General features: G+C 37.9%; 1 protein-coding gene across 4 annotated transcripts in view; it reads right to left on the reverse strand.

The window, feature by feature from the left end:
* The window catches only part of EPB41L5 (erythrocyte membrane protein band 4.1 like 5), a 167,408-nt gene that overhangs the window by 108,331 nt on the left and 36,039 nt on the right, over positions 1–23,038 (reverse strand). For all 4 annotated transcript variants that reach the window (XM_070389247.1, XM_070389240.1, XM_070389237.1 and 1 more), the window contains exons 4-7: positions 4,583–4,625; positions 3,543–3,621; positions 2,555–2,599; positions 2,334–2,386 (exon numbers count right to left, since the gene is read on the reverse strand). In XM_070389247.1, coding sequence (XP_070245348.1) covers positions 2,334–2,386; positions 2,555–2,599; positions 3,543–3,621; positions 4,583–4,625 — 220 coding nt within the window. The remainder of the gene's footprint in view (positions 1–2,333; positions 2,387–2,554; positions 2,600–3,542; positions 3,622–4,582; positions 4,626–23,038) is intronic.

Raw genomic sequence — 23,038 nt, forward strand, 5'->3', positions numbered from 1 at the left:
CACTAACAACCATAAGTAGAACCCAAGTTCTTTAAAAGCCCCAAACTAAATCTGCTACATAATGTTGTTCAGGATATATATACTAAAATTGTGAAGAAAAACTGAACTTGAGTGTGTGATAAAACTGATAAAGATTATTCTGAAAAAACAGAAAATCATAAATGAGGGCTTCTATGGTGGGCCTTAAAGACTCCACACTTGCACTGCAGGGGGCACAGGTTCAATCCTTGGTTGGGAAAGTTCCACATGCCACAAGGTGTGGGCAAAAAAAAAAGTCATAAACAAGAAGCAAGGAGCTCATTTTATGAAGAGGGAGTAATACTTCAGTTAATTTACTCTTAAGGACCTTAATAAATCAGTAGGATTTGGTAAACTTTTAGACACAGGACAATGAGACGCATAAGACACAGGATGAAGTTTCGAGGAATCACAAAAACAACTGCACCACGCCCACTCTGCAGCCATAGTGTCAGATGAGTATGAGCAGCTCTACTCTGAGGCCCTGAGGGCTACCCATATTTGTGCCAATAAGTACATGATGAAAAGCTGTGGCAAAGATGGTTTTCACATCTGAGTGGGGCTCCATCCCTTGCACCATGCTGTCCTATACTGGAGCTGATAAGCTCCAGACAGGGATGCAGGGCACCTTCGGAAAGCCCAGGGCACAGAGGCTAGGGTCCACATTGGCTAAGTCATAATGTCAAGCTGCAGAACAAGGGGCTTGTGATTGAGGCCCTATTGAGAAGCAAGCTCAAGTTTCCTGGCTTCTAAAAGATCCACCTCTCCAAGAAGGGGGGATTTACTAAGTTTAATATGGACGAATTCAAAAACACAGCTCATCCCAGATGGCTGTGGGTCAAATACATCCCTAATTGTGGCTCCCTGGACGAATGATGGGCCCTGAACTCATGAGAGCCCTGGCGCTGTCCCCTCCTTACCTGTGCCCACCAGTAAATCCTACTTTCCTGTCCCCCCACCAAAAAAAAAAAATGGTAACCATGGATAAAAGAGAAAGTAAGAAAGATTTTATTTAAGGAAAAAATATAAGTAGGGTTAAGAGATAATATAACAGAGCTATATGCATGAATCAGACAGTAAATATTTAGTGATCATTACTTTAAATAAGGGCTTTGTTAAACACACAAAAATGCACAAAGACCATTTTCAAGAAGTATAAATTTTGGCTGTCATGAAACTTACAAAATGAGACACAGAATGAAAGAGCAATAAGTGGTGGAACACAGATATTGAAAATGACAGCTTTTCTATAGATCCAAGAGTTTCAGAATTCTCACATAGCAATTAGTAGAACATTAAAAATGTGCTTTCAAGAAGAGATGCGTGCAATTATGCACTGTGATCATTACAGTTCTAAAGGTATAGCACTTCCAAACTAGTATCCATTCAACATTCCAGAAGATGAAAAAACAAGTTTCAGTCTGTAGACAGACTACATTTTACATTAGCAGCAAATTTCTGAAGTCCAGAAATTTCCTTCAGTCACCAATTACTCTATCAACAGAAAAACACGATTTCCAAAATAGAAGTACAGTATCAGCAGATTAGGTTTATCATAAAACATGAAAGTATAGTCTATTACCCATACAACGGAAAATAAATACTACTGATTTAGAGAGATTGGGGATAATACAGAATCACCCCCAAAAAGCATAAAATTATTAATGTCTTAATTATTAAATATTATTTTTATTTTAATATATATAGATAGTCCAGCCAAAATGTTTCTTTCCATTTTATGAACAAAGACAAATTATTATTTTCCTAAAATGTCAATTTTTTCAGAAGAAAATGCCTAAGTTTAACAAATATTTGATCAGTGTAACAAGGTACAAAAGGGTAAGTTTTTCATTAATCTCATTGACTGGAAAACACTTTTTAAAAAATTCTTAAAATAACCATCAGGAACTTTTAAATACATGCTAAGTATTTCTTTTCATGGACTTGTTCTTAAGAATAAGACAAAAGAAAGCAAGCCAGGTGGCTACAGTAACAATTTACTCATACATCCCTGCATTCTTTATAAAAAGAAAAAATTTGCTGAGGGTCGAATCATAACATGTATTGAATTATCAAGTAGCCTGTAAATTCTGCTTGAAAATACTATTAGACAGAAAGGTAGCAAATAAAGTTAAAGGGAAGGAAAAGAAGGCAATGCTCTGAAACAAGGGAATCAGAGCTGGATACTAATGCAAGATTACAGAAACACAGGTGTTTCTCTTCTGGCATGTCACTATGAATCTTCTGAGAGGCTTCAAACACACACAAAGAAGAATTACCCTTCACTCTTAACAGCGAACATAAGAACTGCTTACCTTGCAAGTTATAAGCTGCCAACTGAACCGCTGTATCAAAGGGACACTCTAATCTGAGACCAAAACATAAATGTGTTAAATAAGCCAATGTCACAACCTCTGTTTTATGATAAATGGAAATAAGACATACTTTATGTTAACTGCTTTTTTTTCATATTTAACTATAAACTTATTTTTTCAACTACTCAAGAAAACATGGTTTACCTTAAACTAATACTCACTTTCCACTGAGAATATCTTGTTTTAACTGAAGAACAAATAAATACCTAAGAAAAACAAAAGGCACAAATTTAACTAAACAGAATAATCTACCGTGAAAAATAATCCTGCCCTTCTAATTTGAGAAGAAACATTCTTAATTACAAAACTTTACCCACAATAAAGTCTATAAAGGAAAAAGAATATGAAACAAGGGGCATTCAGCGTCAGAAGGATGCACTGGAGTTCAGGACACTCTCAAAAGACCAAGGTTTAAAGCAAATTCTGAGAATGAGCTCTGTGATCTGACAACACAGCCACCTCGTATGTAAAGGGATACAGCTACATACACACAAATGACAGCTACACTCTTATCCATCAGGAGAATATTCAAGAGGAAACCCTTCTAAAGGGATTCAGCAATTCAATTTTTTATTTAATAAAAGTAGTACATGTGCATGAGTTATAGAAATGCAATACAGACTCAATGGATAAATACTAAGGAGGCAAGACAAAATAAAAATCAGTTTCTGTAACTTATTTAAAGTTATTTAAGACCATTCAAGAGAAATCAGGATTAAATATTTTCATTACTCAATGGTATGTCAAAAAAGAAAGTCAGGAGCCAACCTGAAATAACTCTCAGGGGTGGCCAAAAATAGATAATTTTGAATATCAATAAACATAAAAACGTAATATATTAAAACACAACTGCCCTGTTTAAAATTCATGAGTTGATAGTGATACTTCAGAACTCGCTAGTTAGTTAGTTTTGCAGGATGTTAGAGAACCAACTGTTTATTTTGAAAATTGGTAAATAAAGGAAAACATCCTACACTTAAAAAGCACTGTCTCAAAATGAAATTCCCTTGTCAGGTATCCTGTTACCAGGACAAAGTATCCATTTCATAAACTGTAAAACTGAAGGAATTATTGAGGTAATCTTCCAACATCTTTGGCTAGTCTAACTGAAACTTGACTCTTGTATGTAATTCTAGATAGTGGTCTTACCGGGTCAGCTCTTCACGAAGGTTATTTGGTTCTGAGGAATAAAACTTAACTCGAAGATGCAGACAATAGGGTGAACCAACTGCCATTAAAAGAAAAGGGAGGGCGTTAATTTTTTCAATACAGGTATTTAAATAGTAAGGATTTTCAGTCAGTAAACTTGTCAAACATCTACTGAAGTGGACAAAAGAGAACAGATTATTGCAGCAATAATTCAGGTTACACTGTAGGCTTAAGCCTAACACAATCAGTAGACTTTTTAAATGTCCCAACCACCATGTAGCACTATCACATCATCTGTGCTCCCAAGAACAGACAGCTCCAGAAGACTTACAAAAGTTGGCCAAATATGTCAAATAAAAAAGTCTTGACTGTGTATGCTAACAGCCCTACAAAGCTGCTGAGCTGTATTTCTTGAGAGCAAAAAGAACACCTGTTGTTAACTGCACCTGGCAAATTCACTCACATCCTTTCCAATTCACTTCACCATTTCACTAACCTCTATATTATCAGAGATCCCAATATTTTGTAAAAAAGTTGAGGTGCCCTAAAATCTGGTACTACAAAAAACATGACGGACTATGGACTGGACACTGGTATTCTCCCCTATCACTAGGAATAATACTGACATTTTATGGGAATAACTTCTTTTCATTAGTCTTAACAAAAAAAAATAAAGTTACAGCCTTAAAGTCTCAAAATACTTTCTAAAGCAGGGCAGATAGCAAACAGAAAAATTCCAGTGTAAGTAACTACTAAACAGAAGTTAAGCATCTCATGGGAACTCAATCTCATTTTCAAACTACAAGCCTTTGTTCTAGAAACAAACTACAAACAAACAAACTACATGCACCTAATTACCATCAACCCTCTATAATTTAAGGGGTGGGTCGATATATCGGATTGAAATTATTTTTAGAAAAATGGAGATGCTAAGAAACTCATCAGAAACATTATGTCCCGACTATGAGAAACCAGTTTCTAATATGCAATTATATATAATTCAGTTTCCAACTTTTTTCAAAATTTTTTTCATCACTTACTTTTTACTTGCTTTTTGATGCTTTTTGTACCATCCAACCAATGCTGAAAACAAAAACAAAAAGTTAGCTGTTAAGCAGAGAGAAAATTTAACATTTTAATTACTAAAAGTTAATTTTCATCATGCTTTTGCTGAAGGAAATATTTCACAAGAGAAAAAGAGAAGTGAGACTAAAAACTGGAGTGCGGGTGAATGCTAATCTACCCAGAACACAGAAACATAGGACACATATGAACAAAAGAAAGACCTACAACCAGATACATGACTTCTTAAAAACATTTCATCTGCTACTAAAACATGCTATTTTAAATTCTGCCCTTAGTTTTTCTCACTGTTGCCAAAAAAGAGGACCCTTTCAAAACTGGTAAAATTAGAAGTATGTATCATCATATTCTAATTCTTAGTTCAATTTTGTAATAAAACTATGAGATTTATTAACAGATCATAACCCCAAGTTAGGTGAAATAACAATTTCACTAAGTAGTAGCCTTTGAAAGAGCTTACACTATAAAATTAGATCTTTTTCACAACCAAGACTCTATTAAATAAGCAGCCCTTGCTCCTTTGCTTTACCAAAAAAAAAAAAGTAACAGTCTTGATTTCCGTAACCTTTTCACTCTGAAACACACAAAACACAAACAGATCTAAGAAGCAATTCCAGAGACTTGCACTGATAAACCATTCCTAGCCCACTTCCTACAATTAATGCCTTTATACTAAGTCCTAACAGGGACAGGGGAGAAGACAATGGCACCCCACTCCAGTACTCTTGCCTGGAAAATCCCAAGGATGGAGGAGCCTGGTGGGCTGCAGTCTGAGAGACTGAGAGACTTCACTTTCACTTTTTCACTTTCATGCATTGGAGAAGGAAATGGCAACCCACTCCAGTGTTCTTGCCTGGAGAATGCCAGGGGCAGGAGAGCCTGGTGGGCTGCCGTCTATGGGGTCACACAGAGTCAGACACGACTGAAGTGACTTAGCAGCAGCAACAGGGACAGGATATACTCATCCCACTAAGATACACATGACTGTGTTCTCTTCAGCATGCTTACAGTTGCAAGCACCCTAAACCAAAGGAGTGCTCTTGTGCTACAGTTCACAGAGCTAAGGAATCCAGTCTCAGAACTCCAGACAGGCCAAGCATGGGCAAACAAGACTTCATTGTTAACAGACTTGTAACTATTTGCTTCTCTTGCCAATTATTTGCCTGGCCTCTTCTCCCCCTTCTCTGCCAAGATCCAAAAGTGAAATTCACAGAACCGCTAGTGTGCCAGCAAAGTACCTCTGCATGTCAACACAAGATGGTCAGTAAACATTTCGAGAGACAGTTAAATATGGTGCAATATCTTCTCTGGATTCAAGTGTGCAAACTACTTAGTCAACCATCTCTCATCTTTCGATAAATTCAGGTGGACATCCACTTTTAGGAATATTTTAATCTAGCAAATGTTCAATTTTGTACATCCTTCCATTATAATGCTTGGCCAGCAGTAGGCAGAATACAATTTGATCTATCAGCTGAGAAGAGTTCAACTAAGACAGTGAAAAGCTCACCCATCATGGCTAAGTGCAGGAACCTAATATTCAAATACTCTAGATTTAAATTGTGCAAAATACCTACTACAGCCTAAGAGCAATCACATACTGGGTATGAGATCAATTTTACTTACATGCCCTATATTGTTTTCTCCCCACAACCAGGAATCTGGGAGTTGCCTATCTTCAGGTTCCGTCTATTATACTGCAATGAATTTGTAAGTGAGTGGCTGGTCAACTGGGCATGCCATGCAGCCACAGTGACGGAGATGCTCGTACACATAATGAGCACAAACGAGCACACACCTTCTGGGAGGCAATCTGATTACGCCTTAAAAATAACTATGTGGCTGGATGGACCTAGAGACTGTTATACGGAATGACGTTAAGTCAGAGACAGAGAAAGAGAAATGTCATATGACATCCCTCATATGTGGAACCTAAACAGAAAAGATACAAATGAACTTACAAAACACAGACTTAGAGACCTAACTGGTGATGTGAGGAAGAGAGCAAGGATGGGGAGAAGGGATAGTTAGGGAGTCTGGGATAGACATGTAAATACAACTATATTCAAAATGGATAACCAACAGGGACCTACTGTATAGCACATGGAACTCTGCTCAATGTTATGTGGCAGCCTGGATGGGTGAGGAGTTAGGGTGAGAATGGATACATGTATATGAATGGTTCACCTGAAAACATTACAACATTGTTATTGACTATACCCCAGTGCAAATTAAAAAGTTAAAAAAAACAAAACTGTGACTTTGACTCAGCAATTCTGCATCTAATAATCATTATTGATGGTTTAACTCACAAGGAATTATAATCAAAGAAAAGTAGGACAATCTGTATATCCAACAATAATGAACTGGTGAAATCAAGTACTTCAACATGTAGAACTATGCAGCAATGAAAAAGAATGAAAGCAAAATAGTTAATAATCTGGAAAACTGAATAATTTTAGTTTTTATTAATTACTTTGTTTTCATTCAAATAACAACACATTATAAATTGTTTTGTCAAAATGCACAAATTTGTACAGGTAATCCTTAAACAAGGAGCTGACTTTCATGGGTCCACTCATATGTGGACTTTTTTCATTAGATACGCACCACAGTATAATCAATCACAATACATACAATCCTTGGTGGGTTGAATTCACAGATCTAGAACCCTGGACACAGAGAAGACTATCAAAGTTATACGCTGATTTTCAACTGCTTCCCAAACCCTAACACTGGTCATGGGTCCACTGTATATGGGCTTCCCAGGTGGCTTAGTGGTAAAGAACCCGTTTGATCCCTTGGCTTGGGAAGATCCCCTGGAGGGGGAAACGGCAACCCACAACAGTATTCTTGCCTGTAAAATCTCATGGACAGAGGAGCCTGGCGGGCTACAGTCCATGGGGTCACAAAGAGTTGGACATGATTGAGTGACTGAGCACCAGAGCCAACACTGTATATATAAACACAACTTTTCTTTCAGACTGAAGTAATCTATGAGATGTTACCTCTAGATGGTTGAGATTGTTGATTATAATTTTTCTTTGTATTTTCTTATATTTTCAACTTATTCTACAACAAGCATATTTTTACTCAACAATTAGGCCCCCCTTATTTTAATATTGTATATAAATGATATATTTATATGGTTAATTTTTTGGTAATATTGAAAGGTGTACAGTCAACAGTCCCTCCAACCCCTGCAATACCAATTTCTATCACCATATGCACCCCCCACCTCCCAAGATTACTGGTTTCTGATTCCCTAGAGTTTCTTCAAAGGGAAAAAAAAACCCTGTGTGTTAGTAAAGAGTAAAGACATTAACAATGGATTGAAAATCAACAGGCTAAATACAAATTTTGACAGAATAAATTTTAAGGGATACTGAGAAGGAAACATTAACATAAGCTAGACCAATACTATTTTAAGAACAACCTAGTCTTTCTTGAATGGTTGTAACAAAATTTTTTCAGTTTAAGAACATTTATGGCTAGTTTCAAAAGCAAACCTGTAGTCTCTACTTTGTGCCCTAAGTCTAAGAAGCACATTAAACACACAATTCTCCTGGTGAGACGAAGGATCAGTTTTCTTCCAAGGAAGCATTTTAGTCTTTCTATGTGCATCTAACAGCTTCTACACTCTGCACTCCCTTAACACAACCCAAAACTCAGATAAAGCATCAAGCACATTCTAAAGTGAAATTCAGGAACTGGGGGAGTTCCTGGTGATGCTCTGGGGAAGGTCTGAGTTCATGTTTGCATATTTTCAAGTCTGTTTTCTTTCATCTCCTCCACATTCCAAGCCCTGGGACTGGAAAATTGAGAGCTCAGAGACAGGCACTGATAGTATTTTCCTTGAATCAGGGTCTTTAGGGGTTGAGTTTAAACTACAGCAGAAGATAAAGGTGAGAACATGCAGATATAGACTTTTGGATGCACAGAGTGAAGCTAATATGGCTCTTCTTCCTCATGTACATTAAAAACAAAATAAATCTCCTAATTTCCTAAAGTGTGGTAGGTAAACTTAGAATTCAAAGACTATGGGAAGCTACATTTATTTCCATCCTATTGAGCTAGGAACAAAAGAACAATTATTTATTTGTGTATCTTAGAAAATAAATAATATGTAATTACAAACATAACAGCCATAGCTAAACCAAACAGAGAGTTGCCTAAGAAGCTTCCAAAACACTACCATGTATACACCCTCACCCCAGGCCCTACAGCTCTTCAAATGAACGACTCCTGACTTCTGACGCCTAAACAGCTAGCAGTAGATGCACCACTGCTGCTGCTCAAAGGGCAAAGAGCTGGCGGTAGAGATATGTAAACCATCTTTCCAAACAACTGCCTCTGCAAAAAATATTTCTCCTGGCTCATGCTCTACATTAAATTATTGTTTAAAAGCAAATTTTAACACTTTAACCAATCAACAAATGTTAAAAATCAATGCCACGAAAACAGAAGATCAATTTGCTTTAGATTCCATCATAAATTCTACCTGCGTGATTACTCTTTCGGTGTTAAAAGTCTGTGCTGGGCTTCCTGGTAGCTCAGTCATAAAGAATCCGCCTGCCTTTACAAGAGACACAGGTTTGATCCCTGATCTGGGAAGATCTCACATGCCACACAGCAACTAAGCCTGTATGCCACAACTGCTGAACATGTAGTCTAGAGCCTGGTTACCGCCAACTGTTGAGGCCTCGTGCTGCAACTACTGAAGACCGCATGCCCTACAACCTGTGCTCAACAAGAGGCGCCACTGCAATGAGAAGCCTGCAAAATAGAGTAGCCTGGCTCACAGCAACTAAGAAAAGCCAACACAGCAAGGAAGACCCAGCACAGCCAAAAATAAATAAAATTATTTTTTTTTAATTCTGGATTATAAGAAATTCCAAATGAAGACTCAGAGGAGCCATTAAAATATATTTTCCACAATACTTTTCTGTGTATTATTAGTATGCCTTCTTAGGATTCTTAAAAGTCAAATTTATAATGGAAATGTAGATGACTTAAGCAGATTATACATTCACTCTATGGAAAGAAGAGCACATAATCTATTTTGGAAATATACTTATTTTAACAAAAACAGTTCCTCCTTGTTTAGCAAATATATGTGCCTGTGTGTGTGTTTCTTACAATACAGAATATATATGTATACTTAACATATAGGTTATTTCTATGTATTTTTTACTCCCCACTACTTTATTGAATTTTATTGTTTAAGTTCTAACAATCCAATCCAATCAGCTGCCAACAGTGACATTTCACCTCCTCCTTTCCAAAGTTTATAATGTTTACAACTACATTTGCTGTTACTTCTATTAAAATAATTTAATAGCAGTGGTAATAAGATCTTCCTTGGTGGCTAAGACAGTAAAGCATCTGCCTACAATGCAGGAGACCTGGGTTCAATCCCTGGGATGGGAAGATCCCCTGGAGAAGGAAATGGCAAACCACTCCAGAACTCTTGCCTGGAAAACCCCATGGACAGAGGAGCCTGGTAGGCTACAGACCATGAGGTCGCAAAGAGCTGGACACTACTGAGCAACTTCACTTTCACTTTGTCACCTGTGTGTCTTTAATAGGGGCTTTCCCGATGGCTCAGTGGGGAAAGAATCCACTTGCAACAAAGGAGACACAAGTTTGATTCCTGGGTTGGGAAGATCCCCTGGAGAAGGAAATGGCAATTCGCTCCAGTATTCTTACCTGGAAATCTCATGGACAGAGGAGCCTGCTGGGCTACAGTCCATGGAGTTGCAAGAGCTGGACAGGACTAAGCATGTAGGTACATTGTCTTTAGTGGGAATGCGTCTATTGTTTCTCTATTAATCTAAAGTTGTTGTATTTAAATCATCAAAACTGTAAAGAGAGTAGAGCCCTCGAGCAACCACCAGGTCTGTTCTCACAGGTGGGACACGTATCTGCCCAACATCTACCACCATCCCTAGAGATGGGCACACCTTCCAAAGCTAGGCTAGCCCCACAACACAAAGAGAAGGAAGGTCAATTCCACATAAGTCAAAGTCCATGAGGTGACAAGAAGAAGGGGCTTCACAGGCCACCAAAACCATCTGATAAGAATTTGAGGGAAGAGTATTATCTGCCTGATCTCAGATGAGCAAGCGTCTGCAGGCCAGACAGAGCTTACCACATGACATCTGCAGTGCTCGAAAGAGTTGCATTCTAACCCTGAACAAGAACTGCCTCTTCCCTTAGCTCAGTGATCTGAGATCCACCATGGAGGGATCCACTGCCGCAGCCTCCAACAAGGGTGCACTTGTGGAACACCTCCCCTCCCTAATGTCTCCCCAGTCAAGTGTTCTCCAGCTCTCAATTTTGGATCAAACACCTCCATTTCCATTTGCACTGAGTGTTGTGTAAACTAAAATGCCTTAAACTTCAACTCACTGAGTTACTTATCTTTCTTTTGCGGTTGATATTTGAGTGTCCATCTTTTTTAAATGCAGTTTCACTTAACTATATGGTAGAGGCAGATGAGCATACATGAAGTGTCAGGTGCCTGTTCAGAAGTGGTACACATCACACAAACTACAGTCTATCACCGAGAGCAAGTACAATGGCCAGAACCTAGCATCAACCGAGCAACAAAGTAGCAACGTCTTATAGTAAACACAGGAACCAATCCCACGATATACAATGATATACATGATGTATATGATGTACATGATACATGATACACATGATGAATTATATCAACTAATACTGAATCATCTTTGCATTTCTGAAAATACACTCCACCTGATCATTATGTATTGTTCATACTTTTAATAGTATATTTTATTTTATTCAATAGTATAAACTTTTAATAATATAAATAATACATGATACATATTAGTAATATATATAATGTATATTAAATATAAATACATTGGAAAATGTTATATTAAATATAACAATACATATACATAATACATAATAATAAACATAGTATGCTGCTATTTTACTTAGGATTTTTACACAGAGACCAAGTGAAGTTATATATATATAAATAAACCAATACTTAAACTGATTTAAGAAAAAGGCAAAAAATAACTACTGATGTGTTCTTCCTTTTTTTCCAAGTTTTTAGGAGAAATACTACCTATGTTTCCCTTTCCTGAACATAAATGTCTAAAATCTACCTAATTCATTCTTCTTTAAAAACTTGATTGGGCCAGTTAAAATTCTAAGGTCCAAATATGAAGTTTGAAAAACTTCATCAACCAGAGGTCACAAACATATATACAGATCAGAGGCTTAAATCTTTGCTGAGACATGTTTTGTTTGGTTCACACTATATTTTTTACATTCTTTTACTGAAATGTTCACAGCTGCAATTATAATAACAAGAGGTCCTCCTATCTCCCCTTTCTCCCCCAATGCTTCCACCTTACATAACTACAGTAAATCAGTTACTAAAATCAGGCACTGCACAATGTGCCTATACAGTTCTATGTCACTTTATCACACATCTCAATTCCTGACCTGATACCACAATCAAGATAAAGATATATTCCATTATCACCAATAGCTCCCTCATACTTCTACTCTACAGACACATCCACTCGTACCTCCAACATCCCTAAACCTCAGCAACCATTAACCTGATCTCTAATTTTGTTGAGACTGTTACATACACGAAGTATACGATATGTGACCTCTGGAGATTGACTGTTTTTACTCCACATAATGCCCTTGAAATCCATCCAAATTGTGTGTGTCAACAGATTTCTTGTTTTCTATTGCTGAGTAGTATTCCAAGGTATGAATGTGTCACAGTTTCTTTAATCATTAATTTACTGTAGGACACTGGCTTTTCCAAGTTTTTTGCTATTACTAATAAAGCTGTCATGAACAATCATGCACAGGTTTTTGTGAAGAAATAAGTCTTCAATTCTCTGAAATAAGTGACCACACATAAAACTGCTGAGTCATACGTAAGTGTAAGTTTATCTTTTTAAGAAGTTGCCAGACTATTTTTCATACTGGCTATACCACTCCCAAAACCAATGTTTGAGAGATCCAGTTTCTCCATATCTTCATAAGCATTTAGAGTTATCATAATTTTTTATTTTAGCTGTACTCACAGATGTATAGTAATGACATCTCACCAAAGTCTTCTTTACATTTCCCTGATGCCAAGGGATGAGGAACATCCTTTTGTGTGTTTATTTGCTATCTGTATATATCCTCTTTGGGGAAAAGCAAAATCTTTTAATTTTGATAAAATCCATTTCATTGATTAAAAATGGTCATGTTTTTGGTATCATGCCTAGTAACTCTTCTCCAAGCCCCAGGTCTCAAAGATGTTCTCATATATTTCTAAGTTTATAGTTTTACTTCTTATACTAATGTACACTATTTTTGAGTTAATTTCTATACAGGTATATGGTTTAGGTCAGGGTTCATATTTTTGCTTGATATCCAATTGCTCCAGCACAATTGTTAAGACTACCCTCCTTTGACTGAATTACACTGGGTATCTTAAAAATCAGTTGCCTGGCCATACTCATGCAGAGCTCCCTATTTTGTTTCATTGATCTATGTGCCTGTGGTTCTACCAATACCACACAATCCTATTTACAGCAGTTATTCGTCTTGAAACTAAATAGAGGAATTCTTCCCACTATTTTTCTTTTTCAAAATTGTTTTTTAGGTATTATAGATCCTGTGCCTTTTCAAGGAAGTTTTCAAATAATTTTGTCAGTATCTACAAAGGATTTTCTGAAATTTTGACACAAATGGCATTAAACTTGAACATCAACTAGGAAAGAAGTGATTACTTTGCCGAGTCTTCTAAGCCATGCACACAGTATACCTCTCCATTTATTTAGCCCTCTTTTGATTTCTTTCATCAGTCACAGAAAGCTGTGGTACATATACACAATGGAGTATTACTCAGCCATTAAAAAGAACACATTTGAATCAGTTCTAATGAGATGGATGAAACTGGAACCTATTATACAGAGTGAAGTAAGCCAGAAAGAAAAACACTAATACAGTATACTAACGCATATATATGGAATTTAGAAAGATGGTAACAATAACCCTGTGTACGAGATAGCAAAAGAGACACTGATGTATAGATCAGTCTTATGGACTCTGTGGGAGAGGGAGAGGGTGGGGAGATTTGGGAGAATGGCACTGAAACATGTATAATATCATGTATGAAACGAGTCGCCAGTCCAGGTTCGATGCACGATACTGGATGCTTGGGGCTGGTGCACTGGGACGACCCAGAGGGAGGGTATGGGGAGGGAGGAGGGAGGAGGGTTCAGGATGGGGAACACAGGTATACCTGTGGTGGATTCATTTCGATATTTGGAAAAACTAATACAATATTGTGAAGTTTAAAAATAAAATAAAATTTAAAAATATATATATATATATAAAAAAAGATAAAAAAATAAAATTTAACCAGTGCTTTTTAAAAATGAAAGATTTACTCTAAAAATATGGATCTCTAACTTCTCTTAAAATATTAATACTTGAAGATCCAGCAAAGTTATTTGGCAACAAATGGCTAGAGATAGGTGGTAACTGCCCCTTCAATTCCTTTTTTGAGGGAAAAGTGATATGTTCCCTACTTCACCACAACTGCTCTACAAATCAACAGATGGCTACTTGTCAGTTACAACTTATTAACATGTTGGTGTTTTTCTGTCTCTGAATCTATCAAAAAATGGGAAAAGAAAACATATCAATAAAAAGGAAAACATATTTGAGTCAGTTCTTATGAGGTGAATTAGAATTGCCAACATCCGTTGGATCATTGAAAAAGCAAGCAAGTTTCAGAAAAACATCTACGTCTGCTTTACTGACGATGCCAAAGCCTTTGACTATGTGGATCACAACAAACTGTGGAAAATTCTTCAAGAGATGGGAATACCAGACCCACCTTAACTGCCTCCTGAGAAATCTGTATGTAAGTCAAGAAACAACTGGACATGGAACAACAGTTCAGTTCAGTCCCTCAGTCATGTTCGACTCTTTGTGGTCCCATGGACTGCAGCATGCCAGGCCTCCCTGTCCATCACCAGCTCCCAGAATTTACTCAAACTCACGTCCGTTGAGTTGGTGATGCCATCCAACCATCTCATCCTCTGTCGTCCCCTTCTCTTCTCGCCTTCAATCTTTCCCAGCATCAGGGTCTTTTCTAAGGAGTCAGTTCTAACCATTAGGTGGCCAAAGGATTGGAGTTTCAGCTTCAGCATGAGTCTTTCCAATGAATATTCAAGACTGATTTTCTTTAGGATAGACTGCTTTGATCTCCCTGCACTTCAAGGGACTCTCAAGAGTCTTCTCCAACACCACAATTCAAAAGCATCAATTTTTCAGTGCTCAGCTTTCTTTATAGTCCAACTATCACATCCATACATGACTACTGGAAAAATCATAGCTTTGACTAGGCAGACCTTTGCTGGCAAAGTAATGTCTCTGCTTTTTAATATGCTGTCTAGGTTGGCCATAACTTTTCATCCAAGGAGCAAGCATCTTTTAATTTCATGGCTTCAGTCACCATCTGCAGTGATTTTGGAGCCCCCCAAGATTAAGTCTATCATTGTTTCCACGTCTATTTGCCATTAAGTGATGGGACTGGACGCCATGATCTTCGTTTTCTGAATGTGGAGTTTTAAGCCAACTTTTTTACCCCCCTCTTTACTTTCATCAAGAGGCTCTTTAGTTCTTCTTCGCTCTTGGCCATAAAGGTGGTGTCATCTGCATATCTGAGGCTATTGATATTTCTCCCTACAATCTTGATTCCAGCTTGTGCTTCACCCAGCCCAGCATTTCACATGATGTACTCTGCATATAAGTTAAATAAGCAGGGGGGCAATATACAACCTTGATGTATTCCTTTTCCTATATGGAATCAGTCAGTTGTTCCATGTCGAGTTCTAACTATTGCTTCTTGACCTCCATACAGATTTCTCACAATGCAGGTCAGGTGGTCTGGTATTCCCAGCTCTTTCAAGAATTTTTCAGAATCTGTTGTGGTCTACACAGTCAAAGGCTTTAGCATAGTCAGTAAAACAGAAGTAGATGTTTTTCTAGAACTCTCTTGCTTTTTCGACGATCCAGCAGATGTTGGCAATTTGATCTCTGGTTCCTCTGCCTTTTCTTAATCCAGCTTGAGCATCTGGAAGTTCACAATTCACATACTATTGAACCCTGGCTTGGAGAATTTTGAGCATTACTTTACTAGCGTGTGAGATGAGTGCAATTGCACGGTAGTTTGAGCATTCTTTGGCATTGCCTTGCTTTGGGATTGGAATGAAAACGGACCTTTTCCAGTCCTGTGGCCACTACTGAGTTTTCCAAATGTGCTGGCATACTGAGTGCAGCACTTTCACAGCATTATCTTTTAGCATCTGAAATAGCTCAACTGGAATTCCATCACCTCCACTAGCTTTGTTCATAGTGAGGCTTCCTAAGGCCCACTTGACTTCACATTCCAGGATGTCTGGCTCTAGGTTGCTGATGAGACCATCATGATCAGTTAGAATTGGACACGGAACAGCAAACTGGTTCCAAGTAGGAAAAGGAGTATGTCAAGGCTATACAGTGTCACCCTGCTTATTTAACTTATATGTAGAATATATCATGCAAAATGTTGGGCTGGATGAAGCACAAGCTGGAATCAAGATTGCTGGGAGAAATATCAATAACCGCAGATATACAGATGACACTGCCCTTATGGAAGAAAGCTAAGAAGAACCAAAGAGCCTCTCGATGAAAGAAAAAGGAGAGTGAAAAAATTGGCTTAAAACTCAACATTCAAAAAACTAAGATCCTGGCACCCGTCCCATCACTTCATGGCAAATAGATGGGGAAACAATGGAAACAGTGACAGACTTTATTTTGGGGGGCTCCAAAATCACTGCAGATGGTAATTGCAGCCATGAAATTAAAAGACACTTGCTCCTTGAAAGAAAAGCTATGACCAACCTAGACAGCATATTAAAAAGCAGAGACATTACTTTGCCAGCAAAGGTCTGTCTAGTCAAAGCTATGGTTTTTTCCAGTAGTTGTATATGGATCTGAAGCTTGGACCATAAAGACAGTTGAGCACTGAAGTATCGATGCTTTTGAATTGTGGTGTTGGAGAAGACTCTTGAGAGTCCCTTGGACTGCAAGGAGATCCAACCAGTCCATTCAAAAGGAAATCAGTCCTGAATATTCACTGGAAGGACTGACGTTGAAGCTGAAACTCCAATCCTCTGGCCACCTGATGGGAAGAAGTGACTCATTGGAAAAGACCCTGATGCTGGGAAAGATTGAAGGTGGGAGGAGAAGGGAACAACAGAAGATGAGATGGTTGGATGGGATCACTGACTCGATGGACATAAGTTTGAGCAAGCTCCGGGAGTTGGCGATGGACAGGGAGGCCTGGCATGCTGCAGTCCATGGGGTCACAAAGAGTCGGACACGACTTGAGCAACTGAACTAAACTGAACTGAATGAGGTGAATGAACCTAGAGTCTATTATACAGAGTGAAGTAAATCAGAAGAGAAAGATAAATATCATATACTAATGCATATATATGGGATCTAGAAAGATGATACTGATCAATTAATTTCCAAGGCAGCAAAGGAGAAACAGACATAGAGAACTGACTTATGGACACACGGAGAAGGGAGGAGAGGGTAAGATGTATGGAGAGAGTATCATGGAAACTTACATTATCATATGTAAAATAGCCAATGGGAATTTGCTTGATGTCTTGGGAAACTCAAACAGGGTCTCTGTATCAACCTAGAGGAGTGGGATGGGGAGGGAGATGGGAGGGAGGTTCAAGAGGTACACCTGTGGCTGATTTATGTTAATGTTTGACAGAAAACAACAAAAATTCTGTAAAGCAATTATCCCTCAATTAAAAAATACGTTAAGTTTTTAAAATTTTTTTAAATGAAAAAAAAAAAAAAAGAAAACATATCAAGCATATAGCACAATTCTAAAAAAGAGAAAATCTATACTTGTTAGAAGTAAATAAAACTCTCATTCTTTAACATGCATGACATCTTCTTTCTCTTTTGTTCTTCTGACTCCTGTAGACATTTCAAGACTGAATATCATTCCTTCAAAATAAATCATACATGTTCTCTGGCAAACTGTTACCACTAATTGAATTAATTAACAATTAATTGTTACAGTTATTTTTCTCAAATTTGGCAAATTCTGACTGTACTGACCTAAAACCACTTAGTATCAAAAGAATAATACTTTCTTGCCTGGCTTAAGATATATTACTTACACATTGGAAAGTTCTATTGTACAATAAAATTATCAAATTATTATTTTTAAAAACCATCAATATTGGCAGTTCTGCTGTCATAAGGCAACTCTTTACACATCCTGTCATTTTCATGGAAGAAAGTTTCCCTAAATTGTTCATCAAAAAATATTAAATTACCATAAACTTGTAGAGTCACACAATGAGATTTTGTAACAAGGTTTCACCAACAGTATAAAAAGATAATAAATTTTCAAACACACTATTATCATAAAGACTTGAAGAAAAATCATGGAAATGAATACCACCATCTGCTTTTCTTTAAAATACAGGTTATTTATTTACTAAAAAAGAGTTACTAAACAAGAGTCCATAGGCGGGCTTCAGGAATACCTGAATTACCTATATATGTGCACATCAGGTTATGTGTACATGCCTTTTTCTAGGGAAAGCATCCACAGACTTCATCACCATAACTTAAGGTTTAAGATCATCATTACACTGTATAAAAGGATACTAAATTAAGTTTACATTTGAAAACAGAAGATGGGGCAGTATTGTGCAGTCAACTAAAACAAGGGTAACCGTATATCCTAGTATGCAATATTGTTCTTTACAGCATTGGACTTTACTTTCACCACCAGATACATCCACAACTGAGTGTCATTTCTTCGTTGGCCCAGACACTTCATTCTTTCTGGAGCTATTAGTAATTGCCCTCTGCTTTTCCCCAGGAGCATACTGGAATGTTCCGACCTCGGGGAGTTCATCTTCCAGTGTCATGTCTTTTTACCCTTTCATACTGTTCATGGGGTTCTCACGACAAGAAAACTGGAGTGGTTTGCTATTCCCTCTTCCAGTGGACTACATTTTGTCTGAAGTCTCCTCTATGACATGTCCATTTTGGGTGGCCCTGCATGTAATGGTTCATAGCTTCATTGAGTTACACAAGCTCTTTCGCCACAACAAGGATGTGATCCATGAATGTTCAAACTACAATACAGTGGCATTCATTTCGCATGCTGGTAAGGTTATGCTTAAAACTCTTCCAAGTTCAGTTCAGTAGTACATAAACGAAGAACTTGCAGGTGTACAAGACAGGTTTAGAAAAGGTAGAGGAACCAGAGATCAAATTGTGAACATTTGTTGGATCACAGAGAAAGCAAAAGAATTCCAGAAAAACATCTACTTCTGCTTCATTGATTATGCTAATGCCTTTGATTATGTTCAGTTCAGTCACTCAGTTGTGTCCGACTCTTTGTGACCCCTCGAACCGAAGCACGCCAGGCCTCCCTATCCATCACCAACTGCCGGAGTCCACCCAAACCCATGTCCATTGAGTCAGTGATGCCATCCAACCATCTCATCCTCTGTCATCTCCTTCTCCTCCTGCCCTCAATCTTTTCCAGCATCAGGGTCTTTTCAAATGAGTCAGCTCTTCCCATCAGGTGCCCTAAGTATTGGAGTTTCAGCTTCAACATCAGTCCTTCCAATGAACACCCAGGACTGATCTTTAGGATGGACTGGCTGGATCTCCTTGCAGTCCAAGGGACTCTCAAGAGTCTTCTCCAACACCACAGTTCAAAAGCATCAATTCTTCGGTGCTCAGCTTTCTTTATAGTCCAACTCTCACACCCATACATGACCACTGGAAAAACCATAGCCTTGACTAGACAGACCTTTGTTGGCAAAGTAACGTCTCTGCTCTTCAATATGCTATCTAGGTTGGTCATAACTTTCCTTCCAAGGAGTAAGCGTCCTTTAATTTCATGGCTGCAGTCACTATCTACAGTGATTTTGGAGCCCAAAAAGATAAAGTCTGACACTGTTTCCACTCTTTCCCCATCTATTTGCCATGAAGTGATGGGACCGGATGCCATGATCTTAGTTTTCTGAATGTTGAGCTTTAAGCCAACTTTTTCACTCTCTTCTTTCACTTTCATCAAGAGGCTCTTTAGTTCCTCCTCACTTTCTGCCATAAGGGTGGTGTCATCTGCATATCTGAGGTTATTGATATTTCTCCTGGCAATCTTGATTCTGGCTTGTGCTTCCATCACAACAAACTGTGGAAAGTTCTTAAAGATGGGAATACCAACCAGACTGCCTTACCTGTCTCCTGAGAAACTGGTATGGGGTCAAAATGCAACAGATCCTTATATGGAACAACTGACTGGCTCAAAATTGGGAAAGGAGTAGGTCGAGGCTATATATATTGTTTCCTTGTTTATATGCAGAATACATCACATGAAATGCTGGGCTGGATGAATCACAAGCTGGAATCAAGATTGCCAGAAGAAATATCAACAATTTCAGATACACAGATGACACCACCCTAATGGCAAAAAGTGAAGAGGAACTAACAAGCCTCTTGAAGGTAAGGAGGACAGTGAAAAGGCTGGCTTAAAACTCAACATTCAAAAAACGAAGATCATGACATCTGGTCCCATCACTTCATGGCAAATAGATGGGGGAAAAGTGTAAACAGTGACATATTTTTTCTTGGGCTCAAAAATCACTGCGGACAGTGACTGCAGCCACAAAATTCAAAGATGCTTGTTCCCTGAAAGGAAAGCTATGACAAACCTAGATGGTGTATTAAAAAGCAGAGACATTACTTTGCTGACAAGGGTCCATATAGTCAAAGCTATGGTTTTTCCAGTAGTCATGTATGGATGTGAAGGTTGGACCCTAAAGAAGGCTTAGTGCTGAAGAACTGATGCTTTCAAATTGTGGTGCTGGAGAAGATTCTTGAGAGTCCCTTGGACAGCAAGGAGATCAAACCAGCCAATCCTAAAGGAAATCAACCCAGAATAATCACTGCAAGAATTAATGCTGAAGCTGAAGCTCCAATACTTTGGCCACCTGATGTGAAGAGCCGACTCACTGGGAAAGACCCTGATGCTGGGAAAGACTGAGGGCAGGAGGAGAAGGGGACAACAGTAGATGAGATGGTTGAATGGCATCACTGACTCAATGGACATGAGTTTGAGCAAACTCTGGGAGATAGTGAAGGACAGGGAAACCCAGCATGCTACAGTCCATGGGATCACAAAGAGTGGGACAAGACTTAGTGATTTAACAAGAAATCCTAGTATGCCAGAATAATCCTGGTTTACTCCTATTATCCCAACCTCTCATCCATTAAGTCCACCTTTGGCTCTCTAAAGTTGCCTGGTTTAAAAACTGAAGAAACAGAAAATCTGAATATACCTGTAAAAAGTAAAGAGACTGAGTCGCTAATCAAAAAGCTCTAGAAAAGCCCAGGGCTTCACTGGTGAATTCTACCGAGTGTTGAAGTAAGAATTAATACCAATCCTTCAGGAGAGCCTCAAAAAAATAGAAGAAAGAAGACTTTCCAACTCATTCTGATGCCAGTACTTCTCTTATTGAAACCAAAGGTATCACAAGGGAAAAAAAACACACAAAAAAACTATAGACCAATATCCTTATGAATATGGACATCAAAGTCCTCAACAAAATCAAAGCAAGCAACATATATAAAGAATTTTACACCACGAGTGAGATTTATCCCAGAAATGCAACAATGATTCAACATACCATCAAATATGGTCAAAGTAATATATCATATTAACAGAATACAGGAAATCTATCATATGATCCTCTCAGCAGAAAAAGCATTTAACAAAACCCAACACAATTTCATGATAAAATGATAAAGGGCATCTAGAAAAATCCCACAGGTAACATCATACTTGATGGTGAAATACTGAACACTTCCCATAAGATCAAGAATAAGACAACAATGACCACCCTTAACACTTCTATTCAATGTTTTACTAAATGTTCAAGCCAGGGCACTCAGGTAAGAAAAAGAGATTAAGTGAAAAGAAAAAGGAATAAAAGGCATTCAGACTAAAAAGGAAGAAGTTAAAACTATCCTTTATTTGTAGATAACATGATCTTATACATAAAACACAAAAAAACTAATAAACAAGTTCAGTAAGGTTGTAAGATATAAGAAACATATATAAAAATGAATTCTATATACTAGAATCCAAACTAAATCCAAAATGATACTAAAAAAATTACATATTACAATAACATCAAAGGAATAAAATGTTTATGAGTAAGTTTAGCCAAGGAGATGAAAGATGTGTAAACAAACTATAAAACACTGCTTTAGAAATATAAAAACATAATTCATGTGTAAGACTTAACGTTGTTAAGATGACAATACTTCCCAAACAGATATGCAGATTCAGTGTAATTCTCATCAAAACTCCCAACTGCCCTCTTTGCAGAAATAGACAAGCTGATCCAAAATATATATGGGAGGTATGAGTGACCCAGAACAGCCAAAACAATCTTAAAACAGAAGAATGAAATTGAAGGACTCGCATTTCCCAATTTTCAAACTTACTACAAAGTAATTAAGTTTGAAACTTACTTCACCACATGAAGGCAATGTGGTGCTGGTGTAAGAAGCAACATATAGATGAATGTAACAGAACTCAGAACCCAGGAAAAAACCCAAATATCTATGCTCAACTGACTTTCAATAAGTGTGCCAAGACCATTCAATGGGGAAAAAACCATCTTATCAACAAGTGGTTCTAGGATCACTGGATATCCACATGCATTCACATGTAAAGGAATGAAGTTTGACCCCCCCCTACTTTAGAGCTTATACCAAAATTAACTCCAAATGGATAAAGAAGAAAATATGTATAAATGTTGGTGACTATGGACTAGGTAATAGTTTAACTCTTACAACTCAAAAAGAAGGAAATAACTGAATTTCAAGTGGATAAAAAATCTGAACAGACATTTATCCAAAGAAGATACACACACGATCAACAAGCACATGAACAGATGCTATCAGAGAAGAACTTTTCTATCAGAGAAGTGCAAATCAGTACTACAATGAGACCACTCTATACCAGCTGGTATGATCAGAATCACAAAGGGGAGGGACTTGACTGGTGGTTCACTGGTTAAGATTCTGCCTTGCAATGCAGGGGATGCAGGTCCAGTCTCTGGTCAAGGAACTAGGATCTCACAAGTCATAGAGCAGCTCTGGAGCCCACATGCCATAAGTACAGAGTCCAAACATCACAGGACACAAATAAGACCCAAAACAGCCAAATAAATACATGTTTGTGGGGTGGGGGGGGGGTGGCGGGGATCTTTAAAAAAAAGAAGGGAGAATGTCAT

This window comes from Bos mutus, chromosome 2 (genome assembly GCF_027580195.1).
Source record: "Bos mutus isolate GX-2022 chromosome 2, NWIPB_WYAK_1.1, whole genome shotgun sequence".
NCBI lineage: Eukaryota > Metazoa > Chordata > Mammalia > Artiodactyla > Bovidae > Bos > Bos mutus.